Genomic DNA, 12,133 nt, shown 5'->3' on the forward strand with positions numbered 1-12,133 from the left:
TTCAACTATGTTTTAAAACTAATTAAAACTAATTTGCGATTCATCGTAACTGCGATTTGCGACCTTCCGGACAGTGAAGACTGCACTTCCGGCAGCCAATCACAGAACGCGTTATTGCGTAGGCGTGGCCGATGTGAGAGCGAGCCGAGCCGACCGCGTGCGCCATTACGGTTCGTAATTCGATTTCTTCCGGAGAAAATAATAATTTCTCGATTTCTTATGCGCATTATTTCTCCCAATTCAGTCAGAGCGAAGGGCGGAAGCGAAGAGCGTTGTTTTTTTGTTTACGGGCGTACGGGCGGGGTAGAGCGTACGGGTAGCGTTTTTTTTTTTTTTTGGCAAGGAACGGGCACCCACGTACGGGCATGCCCTAGTTAAAGAAAATGCCAGTATCAAAGAATGTACGATAAAATAAAGTCCTAACTGTAGCCCACCTCCCCCCCCCCCTCCAACACAGACTCCAATACAAACAATGGGAAAAATAACTGGAAAATAAATATGTGTGATTCGTGGCACTCAACTCTAATCGGCTCTTGAACCTCGTCAGGAATCATCCCGCCCCCCCCCCCCCGTCCTTGCACGGAAACACCGCAGGCTAAACTCAGGTGGGCACGAAGCAGGCCTCGCAACGTGGTCAGCTCACTCCTGGCTTCGTGCGCGAAGCGAGCAGGCCTTGGTGTGCAGCTTGCTCTTCCAGCCGCGCTTGTCCGCACGATCTCGTTCACCAACACCAACAACAAAGCCAGACAATGCGAGCCAGCCAGGAGAAGACGAAGTGCAGCGATGTCGGGACACGGCCGTTCGTTGTCAAAGCCAGGACTCGAAAGGACGAAGAAGAGGAGAACGGAAATTAAGAGGAGAGCATGAAGACAAGAGCACAAAATGTCGGGGAGACGACCGCTCGCCACCAAACCCAGAACATGCGAGGAAATCAAGGGGAAGAGAAAATCGTGGTGTCTCAAGGAATATCCTTCGCTCAAGAGCCATGCAATGTCCAATGTCCCTCGCTCCAGAGGAGAAAATGTCGGCCAAGCGTTCTTTTATACCCAAGGCTCTGACATCATCCGTGCCTTCTCAACTAATCCCATAGTCCCTTCTTACTAGTCTTTTGCACCAATCAATCCCGGATCAATCGCTGCTCTTTGGGGTGTGGCCTCATGGACCTTTTGTGCCCATGTGCTCACCAGGTCGATGTTATCCGCGGTAGTGTGCAATGTCCTGTTTCCGGTTGATTTTTATTTAGTGTCATAAATGGGCGATTTCTTACTATATGTGTGTGTGCTGCGTGTGTCATAAGGAACAGAGGAAAAATAACAGAGGCCATTACATACAGGGGATTAATTACCCATAATCCCTCGCTAATTAACACCCCACCCCTCGTGATAGGAACGAAGACACGCTCTTCCACGACATACGGTCTACACAAATTTCCTACTTATTACATGGGGTTTCTTCTTCTTCACAACAGTCGGAGCACACTACCTATGCAATTCTACCTGGACTATGGAATTGCCTTCCCCCCACAAACGTAACAATATGTATGGACAGACAAACACTGTTCTAGACGGCTTTGCCCTATGGCTATGCCGTAAAAATATGAAAGATTGTTATTGAAATGAGGCTTGTATTCATGTAGTCAATACGTAATGCTTGAGTAAATATTCGATAAGTTTTGAATAAAATCTAATTTTGTTTGACAAACAGCTTGAGTTAAACAAGTCATTTTAATTGGAATGGTATCGATATATACGTGTGTACAAAACCAGTGATGTCTTTATTGTACAAGTTGAAGAGTGAACTAACCTTTCCCCCCCCCCCCCCCCTTTCTCCAGGCTCAGTTTTGGAAATATTATGAAGGTAAGTTTAACAAACGAACATTCATTGAGACGAACATTTTGATGATACAGGAATCGCACCCTCACACTCCTTCCTGTAAGAAATATGTCCTTTTGGTATGTATTTGCATAATAGGAATATATATATACTTACCTTACATACTCTCCGCCTATGCCCAATTTTCCCATGTTAAACATCATGATGTGCCCATTTATTTATATTTATATTGTCCCCAGCTCTACTCTCTTGGCTTGGTTTGTAGTGTGGATGCCACACAGGTAGAAAGGGTAAAATGGCCTCTCCCTGCGTTGCGAAGTCATTAATTTTTAAAGATTATTTTTTGAATCTGATTTATTCCCACTGTTGTCACATTAGTGTGCAGGCAGTTTGGAATTGGGACATCTGAGTTCAGGTGGTGTTTGGAAAGTAAGTATGAAATTTAATCGTATGAAATGTTTGGAAACGTTGGACTCAAACCTGGGTCTTTGTCATTGCTGATGTCGTTATGCTATAATTACGTTTAAAAAGCATGCTGGTCAATCCTACATGAGGCGATCATATCGCAGAATCGCTTTCAGGATTCCTTTCAATATTTGCATGGATGCTTATAAAGAACTTGATACAGTAATTTAGGATCGAAAGGGAGCCGAAAAGGAGAGGGAAGCAAGTTCGCAAACTGATAAAGGATCAGAGGGAAAGATGGAGACAAGAACATCTCACGAGTTTGTGTCCACTGGGTGGCAGAAAAGAAAAGGGATGGGATGTGGGGGTAAAGGGCGGATTCAGAGTAAAATGGAATGGGTGGGAATCAGGCATGGATCCATGGTTTTGGCGCAAAAAATTCCATTCCATTGAAAAATATAATTTCGCTGAGCAGAGCGAGGGGAACATTTTTGTGTTTTTCTTTTTGTCATAAACTTTGAAGACTATTCTAAGTATAGACAAATAACGCTCTAATACACTTGAAAAGAAATACTTTGGTGAATAAACTTTTTCTCAAAACTCAACATTTATTTTCATTATTGTCTCACCATAGAAACCCAATTTAATGAAAATCGGAAATTGCATATAATGAAACAAATGACTTGATGATCAAAACGAATCGATGTCTGTGATGTGTTGAACAAGGATTGACATGGAAGTGACTTTCGATCAGAATTACAGTTTTGCCATCAGATGAACATTTGCCTTCTTCATCTCAACGATGTCAATCACTCATAACAAAGCTTGCTTCTCCAGCACATTTGATGCCTATTGTACACCTTGGAGAATTTCCCACGGTCAAAATGAATGTGCAAAATGAATGTGCAAAATGAATGGGCAAAATGAATGCCAAATTCAAACAGAATGATAGGGATTCTGGATTCTGTGAAATATAGACAAATATCACAGAATCCAGAATCCCTATCATTCTGTTTGAATTTGGCATTCATTTTGCACATTCATTTTGGACATTCATTTTGCACATTCATTTTGCACATTCATTTTGCACATTCATTTTGCACATTCATTTTGCACATTCATTTTGCACATTCATTTTGCACATTCATTTAGCACATTCATTTTGCACATTCATTTTGCACATTCATTTTGCACATTCATTTTGCACATTCATTTTGCACATTCATTTTGCACATTCATTTTGCACATTCATTTTGCACATTCATTTTGCACATTCATTTTGCACATTCATTTTGCACATTCATTTTGCACATTCATTTTGCACATTCATTTTGCACATTCATTTTGCACATTCATTTTGCACATTCATTTTGCACATTCATTTTGCACATTCATTTTGCACATTCATTTTGCACATTCATTTTGCACATTCATTTTGCACATTCATTTTGCACATTCATTTTGCACATTCATTTTGCACATTCATTTTGCACATTCATTTTGACCGTGGGAAATTCTCCAAGGTGTACAATAGGCATCAAATGTGTTGGAGAAGCAAGCTTCGTTATGAGTGATTCACATCGTTGAGCAAACACAAAAACAAACAGCTCTATTGCCAAACTACATTTATTTTATACAACGATGAAAGGCTCATGGTGAAGCTGAGGACATTGGGAGACAACATGGGACATTCATTATCCCAAATATGGGATATTATTCCATTTCTTGGTTCATGAATGGTTAGGAAAATAGAACATCTCCGATGACAAATTATTCCGGTTATTTGTTAATCATCAAGTATCCACCATGAGAACAAACTGAATGGTACAAATCGGTTCCATGTTGAACGCCGCGGTCAACATCAGCTGTGGTCTGAGGAATATTGGGTGATCCCACATTCTGACACCACATCTTTGGTTATATATGATGAGAATAGAACCATGTTCCACACCTTGAGTTCAAGAGATAACAAGATTTAATGATGAACCAATATCACAGCGCTGTGGAGGGTGTAAGAGTCATACCATTCACAATTGAACAGCATGGCCACATACACTCCTAGAAAATTGGCAACCCAGAGTTTCTTTATATACACAGAATTATACAAAAAATCTCCGCTGAAAAATGAGCACGGACAAAGGAAAAACTGGCTCGACATCCCCCCCCCCCCCCCGAGAACCTATCTTCTTTGGCATGAGCAAAGGGCAAGATGCGGGAGGGAGAAAGAGCACCGTGACATTCTCAAAACTTATCTTCCATGTTGGCTTTTGGTCAAGGACAGACAGACGCGTTTTCACTAGGGGGTCTAACAGAGCAAGCAGTTTCACTATCTTTCTACATTTTTTGGCACAGTTGGACAATAAAACATAGTTCAAAACAAGAGGGAACATAGTAAGCTTAATCCTTTTCACAAAGCAACCATTATTAAATGCAAACCACAATTACATAAGGCACAATAAAAGGCATGATCTCGACATTCCCCCATTTGGTCTCTACGAGACTACGTATCACAGAGACCAGGCCACATCGGCTTTATTTGCAAAGCAAAAGAGAATAGTGTTATATGTGGCCACATCGGGCTTTATTGAGTGTTGTATGTGTGTCCTCCCAGGGCATGCCACGCACATAAAGTACCTCGCATGCATGTTTGAAAGGTGTCATGTTGTGCGTGTTTGGAACATGAAGGCTCAGAACATGAAAGTCCATTAACGTTTCGGATCCACAACGAAGGCGTCTGGTCCAGATGAGGTTCTGCCCCGCCAGGGGGCCTGCTACCTCCCCTGCGGAACTTGCTCCCCCCACCTTTTGCAGATGCGGTCCTTGCAGATCTTCGAAGTTAATCAACGATCATGCCCATGAGATCTCTCACGTGCTGCTGTTCTGGGGAATACATAATGTTGTCAGTATCTTGTGTCTCATGTTCCTGGTCAGGGTACAGAGCGTTAAAATCCGAATCACTTGAAGCAAAGAGATCCGAAACATTTGAAGCAAAGAGAGGGACTTCCTTTATGTCAAAGTCTCCCATGGACGCCTGGTCGGCTTGCGGGTCTAGGATATCCATGTCGGGTCCCTCGACTGCCAGACCCAGCGTCGCAATCAGATCCATAGTTGGGTCGGAAGGGGGTGTACAGCTGTGAGCTTGTAATACATAAGAGGCGTTAGCCAGTACACGCAAGGGGTTTACCACACAAGTATCACAGCCATCACAAACATCAATACAGGCATCAGCCAGTTCCCACAAGGGATTTTCAACACAAGTATCACAGTCATCACAAAAATCAATACAATCTTCTGAAGCGCCGGTCACATCTGCCTTGTTGAAGGACCCATTCAGGTCGACGGCCTCTGTGGTCAAGATCATGGTCTTCCGACGGCGGTTTCTTCATCGTCCATCCTGAAAAATACTTTCTTACACACACCATGATCAAATTCCTAGCCCCCCATCCCACCAATTGGCATTTAGTTACCTTATCTCTCAGATGGTTGGCTTATTCATAGCCGCATTTCCTGTGTCGTGTCTGGAAATTCAAATGCCATATTTACTTTCACCAATTTCCGAAAATACCTTCCTTTTAATCATCTTCCCTACATCTAATAATACATGATTTACCAACCATTTCCCCCCCAACCATAATCGGTCAATGGAAATAATCGGTATTCTCCCCTTCAAAATTTCACTGTTATCCTATCAATACCTGGACATTTTTTCCCTTCCTTCCTAGATACGCGAATTTCACACCAGTATAAACCCACTGGAAAAATTATCTGAAAAATAACGAAATCGTCTCCAAGTTATCTAGCTAATCTCCATCCGCAATCACCAACTTTACCCTCCTGTGCATTTTGCCTTAGGTTTTAGAACTTAGAGTCTACCAAAACAACAACAACTAGCCTCCCAAAGCCATTTCCCTGCAAGAGCGGGGGTTAGCCTTGCGGTCCCCATGACAATTTTCTTCATTTTGCTCTATCACCTCCCTTTGAGCAATAATTCAATTGGTGTGATTCCCACATACCTGGTGGAGTTTGTTCACCTGGTCTGCAGAGCCGTGATCCAATCTTCACCAGCCCCCAATCACCTCCTCGATTGGGGTCATTCTGCATGTAGCAATCTAACACAACGTTTTTAAACTTTACATTCATTGGTCCCCCCAGTGCAAGCCAACCCCTTGTATCACCTTCTTATCACAAAAACAACAGTCCATAACTAACCACTTTCCTTTATTTCCTGTCTTTTCCATTAACATTTTACAACCTTTTCCTCTACTTCCTCAACAATTCCTAACAAAGTCACCTGTCATTGACAAATAATCCATCTGAGTCGACTTTCCAATCCAATCATCTTTGCACTTTCCACGACCTTCTTCACACTTCCTCCCAAACCTTTCCTTCAGACACGACCCACATGAGTTATGAATACAATTTCCCCTTTCAGGCGCGTGTCTAGCCACTCACAAAGTGTCCACAAGACAAAATCTTCATATTTCACACCTCGGACCAGCCAGGGGTCCCTTGAGAGATGCATCCTAATGTTAATCAGCTCTCGAGAGCTCAATTTTGTTCCATGGCCTATTCTGACCCATCTTGGCCCACCACGGCCCACCACCACCTCTACCTTCTGCCAAGCAAGAGGCAGGAGCATCATTACTCCTTCTTCCCTCTGCCCACCATAACTGGCAGACAGACAATGGCGAGCCATAAGCCCCAACCCTACAAGGCTCCAGCTCCCATCCAAAGGACACAAACTCCCTCAGACTGGCATAATCTCTTTGCCAGCTTATGTACGAACCAAGATTGCAAACAAATAGTTTTCCAAACAAAACTCAGTTGTCACCCTATTGCACCATATTGGCAGAATTCACTTCAGCTCTCTACCACTCTTGTGTCGAGTGGTGCCCAAAATAACATTGCACGAACCCTTTCAATACCTGTCTAAACCTACTGCCATTTAACGACGCTTCCCAGATGACGGTTCCCCATACACTATTCTGGCACAAAATTGTTGCATCCCACAGATGCCACGATTATTTGAACAAACTCATTTTCCTAATCCACCTTTTCAATTTTCATTTCAATTTAAAGTTAATCCAATGTCCTCTAATACCTCTCTTAGCATCCCATGCATCTGTTGCAGACACCTGTTTTAGCCTCTGGCCCAATAGCTGCCCAATAAACAAATAATAAAAATAAAATAACCTGATCTATTTATTGAAATAGACCGAATTCTCATGTTGGTCAATTTTTTCACCAACTGTGACTCTCGCGTCAATCCTGCCATTCCCAACCACATTTCCAGCGAGGATGACGTCACTATTTCACACCTTTCCTTCCTTGAACAGCGGGAGTCCTCCATGAGATGCATTCCAATGTAAATCACTTCAAAGTACCCGAATAGCCCTCCCTGGAATCGCACCTTTAACATTACCGGCACCGCCCTTTCTTGGTTCAAATCCTACCTCTGACAGACACAAATCCACTGCTCAACTCTATCCTGACGGACTGCATCACTGAAATAAATCCTGGCTTCAAATCAACTTTCTCAAACTTAACTATGATAAATCTGAAATAATCGCATCATCTTCCTTCGAACTCAGAGCACACCGACACGGTATCCATCAAACATTGGATTCATATTTCCACAGACCTCCACCACTCTGTTAAATCCTAAACATGCCCAATGGGCAATCCCCTCTGCTCAGGGCTGCAAAATGCTGGATTCTAACCTTCCCAAACACAGCTCTTGTCCGCCAGGCTGCAAATTCAAAGCATTTTCAGTCCCCCTTTTCCCATACACTAGCCAGTGTAAGTCAGCCAAACATAAACAAAGAGGTTCCAGCGAGCTGTGACCTCCATAACTCTAAACAACTCCACTGGCACTTTTTAAAACAAACTTTCCCAGTCACTTACTAAAATAAAGTGCAGCTCTTGTCCGTAGATATACGTTAACCAAGATTACATGAGACTTGACAACAATAGTACTGCCCCGTGGAGCAAGGCATCAGAGACAACTCCCCTCCACCTTGACTTACCCCAGGTAGAATTTGGCTACCTACAGAGAAAGTACCTGCACAACACATTTACAAACCAATTCGTCCCCTCGTATTAGGGGACATCACAAATGTTCCACCACAATTCACAGCAGGTGTCCACCCACCTGCCTTCTGTCGAAGTTCAGTTCAATTTTCTGAGTTTCCATTCACAGACAGACAGACAGACGAACTCCCAACGTACTAACAGGTTGCCTCACAGAGGCCATTCCATTCAAATCTGTAGGCTGCCACGATTCTTCCCGCCAGGACACACCATCATAGTCACCATAGTCACACGACATGTCAGCAGACACAGTGAATGACATTCGACACCATAACAGACACCGCAGACACTGCTCCTCCTTGATCCATATCTGCAGACGCAGTCAGACACACCCAGTCGGACAGACAGACTGGCTCCACATTACAACTGCAAACATCCGAAATGACAACAGCTAACACCAAATATTTATTGTCCCCCTTTCAGGGAAGTCAAATCAACCACCATTAAAGCACAAAACAGAAAACGACCATATACTCAGAGTATATACCATATACTCAGAGTGAGACCCGAAAATCAAGCAGACAGACCGACAATCGAACCTGTCTTTCGACACTGCCGAACGACAAGTCTGCAGACACTGAGGGAGTGACATTCGACCCCCAGTCAACGCATTCTGCCATCCCAAGTCGGCCAAATACAAGCCCCGGCCATGCCGTTGAATAAACACCCAGTCGGTTGACAGCCTATCATTTTTGACTTTTACTCCCATTCTCCCTTGCTACATCTGGAGAGCCGTTAATGTGGGGATGTAATTGAACACTTGTTTTAGAGCCCTGTCTACACATGCTCTCCATAACATACTCATTATTCCCTGCCAATTTTCCCCAGCAGACTGAGTCCCACATGGCATCTCAAAATCTAAACTGATACCTTTTATTTCTTCCTAAATGTACTCAATTAATTTTTCACCTTCACAACATATAAATAATATCATTCCAAAGTACTCATCCGGATTGCCCAACGCCTGCAGGCAATTTGGGGAACCCCTTGTCAATCAATGACACACATCAATGACACACACACAATAAACACAAATACACGCTGCAATGACAGATCATTCATTCCCTTATACACACATACCATGTGACTGACCCTTCATTCTCCATACAATACAGTATAAATTCATGCACACTCATGCACACTCCAATCCTACCTACCTGTGAACTTACCTGGCCCCTTGCTGTGATGTGAGCCTATCCATCCCTTGGTTTCTACCTGGATTTCTTTCTTCCTGTGCTTTATCTGCTTCTTCCTCTGCTCTTGAAGTCTCAGCACTTCTCCTGCCTTTCTCCTATCTGGTACCTGCGCTTTTCTGATTCCAGTTTAATTTATCCTTCTCCAAAAATCACATAAACATTTCCTATTTCCACATATAAGAAATAACCAATATCTCCCTTGAGATACAAAACAAAACGCTTCCAACTCTAGCATCCCAAAGTCTTCCTTGGAAGCATGCTCGACAATGCAGCACCGCTTCCACTCAGCACACAACATACATGTGCTCACTCCAACACATCACTTCAAGCTACCTCATCACTCGCATTGTTCACACACACGAATGCGTCCCCTGCTTGTGCACAGCATGGTCCGCATTCCTGTCTCGATTCTGTCCCACCTCGCTGTTCCCCGCGAGGCAGCTACTCCGTTGCCCCGGTAACCTGCCTGCATGTCTCGGCTCGCGTGTTCACAGCTGGATTCCACACACCTCGTACATTATAATCCTCTCTGTTTTATTTCTCCAGATCTAACCTCATCTCTTGTCCAGAAAGAGCTAATACTTGACCTGCCTATAGCATATTGTCAGAACTCCTTCCTTTGGGTAAAAACTGCACCGGATGTGCATGCCTTAAATCCTGAGACAGGACAAAGAAGGCCTTGAGGGGGGGGGGGGGGCGGGGGGGGGTTATCAGATACACACATCCAGTGCGTAGCTTAACTTAAAATACTCATCGTCCTACCTTCCTTGGGCTAGTCCCTCCAGCGGGTCGAAGATCGGGCCGCCCCCCGATCTGTAATACCCTTCTCTTAACACAGTACTCACGCCGGAGTATTCTTAACACCAATATCTATTACCCATTCTTATCCTTATTCTTCCATCATTTTAATCCTTTATTCGCCTGACTCGGCCACCCGAATGCGTCGAATACACGCACTCCGTCTCCAGAACTCAAATCATTCTAGTTTACTTCAGATTGAGTATTACTCCGACATACCTTAATCTCCCTTAAGATATTTAATTAACGTGCACGGAACATTTTCCCATCCATGCGCCCAGGCGGTCGCTCCCAGCGCACGGCAGCACGACCCCCATTTGCAAGAAGCAGCTCGTGATGCGTACAAGGCGCAAGGAAGCGCCCCGAGGCCATCCACCGAAAAATCCTGCCTTTTAGTTTACCGCGCCGATATTTCCCTAATCCGGTCCTCCCGCGGCGCTAACTCGCGGTCAATGCTTGTATAGCGCTTCTAACTTGTCTAACTTATCACCCATGCCAGGGCTTTCCTAAAGGGGTTCTCCCTTCTTAACTTAGCTTAACACTTATCCTGGCCATCCTCCTTGGGTCCCCTCCGTTAGTCCGCAGCCAATACTTTCTCTGGTTACTATCAACCCCATCAACTCCATCTTGTCTCTAGACTGCCCTGCCTGGGAAGTTCTTGGCTTTACCAAGAAGTCCCCCCTTTTTGCTAACTGACCCCCATTTCTTGGTTCATCAATAGACAACTTGTTACCCGAGCCAAATAGGCCTGTACTTACACACCAGATTCCAATTTGTTCGTGATCCAAGCACGGAACGACGAAATGGAAGACAGACAGCCTGAGTGAGTGAACGGAGCTCAATTTGGAAAGACCCCTCAGTATGAAAACTCACGTTAATCGAATCAGTGCTGGCCAGCCTCTCCGCTGAGTCCCCACAGGGTCTGCCTCCCAAATATCGCTCAGAGTCGGATCCCACTTCTGACACCAAAACTGACGAGAATAGAACCATGTTCCACACCTTGAGTTCAAGAGATAACAAGATTTAATGATGAACCAATATCACAGCGCTGTGGAGGGTGTAAGAGTCATACCATTCACAATTGAACAGCATGGCCACATACACTCCTAGAAAATTGGCAACCCAGAGTTTCTTTATATACACAGAATTATACAAAAAATCTCCGCTGAAAAATGAGCACGGACAAAGGAAAAACTGGCTCGACATCCCCCCCCCCCCCCCGAGAACCTATCTTCTTTGGCATGAGCAAAGGGCAAGATGCGGGAGGGAGAAAGAGCACCGTGACATTCTCAAAACTTATCTTCCATGTTGGCTTTTGGTCAAGGACAGACAGACGCGTTTTCACTAGGGGGTCTAACAGAGCAAGCAGTTTCACTATCTTTCTACATTTTTTGGCACAGTTGGACAATAAAACATAGTTCAAAACAAGAGGGAACATAGTAAGCTTAATCCTTTTCACAAAGCAACCATTATTAAATGCAAACCACAATTACATAAGGCACAATAAAAGGCATGATCTCGACATATACACGTCAATACATATTAAAACTAAAACGGCACTCTTCGACATCACGACGTCGACCGATATGCCTCCTCCCACATTAGTACATCATTATAATACTTAACCAAGTTTGATTTAAATCCATTCAGCTGTTCTCAAGTTATCACATTTTAACCTGACAGGACCTCTGACCTTTGGACCCCCTAATTTAATCATTTAATGTTTACATCATTATACATACCTGGTCCAAGTTTTTATTTAAATCACTTCAGCTGCTCATAAGTTATCACATTTTAACCTGACATGACCT

At 43.8% G+C, this 12,133-nt stretch overlaps 1 protein-coding gene across 1 annotated transcript in view; it reads left to right on the plus strand.

Moving 5' to 3' along the window:
- The window catches only part of F2 (coagulation factor II, thrombin), a 61,301-nt gene that overhangs the window by 15,829 nt on the left and 33,339 nt on the right, over positions 1-12,133 (plus strand). The window contains exons 3-4 of the mRNA XM_068124639.2: positions 1,833-1,857; positions 2,212-2,262. Of these exons, the coding sequence (XP_067980740.1) occupies positions 1,833-1,857; positions 2,212-2,262 (76 nt within the window). The remainder of the gene's footprint in view (positions 1-1,832; positions 1,858-2,211; positions 2,263-12,133) is intronic.

The sequence above is a fragment of the Myxine glutinosa genome, chromosome 8 (assembly GCF_964187855.1).
Source record: "Myxine glutinosa chromosome 8, kmMyxGlut1.1, whole genome shotgun sequence".
Classification (NCBI taxonomy): Eukaryota; Metazoa; Chordata; class Myxini; order Myxiniformes; family Myxinidae; genus Myxine; species Myxine glutinosa.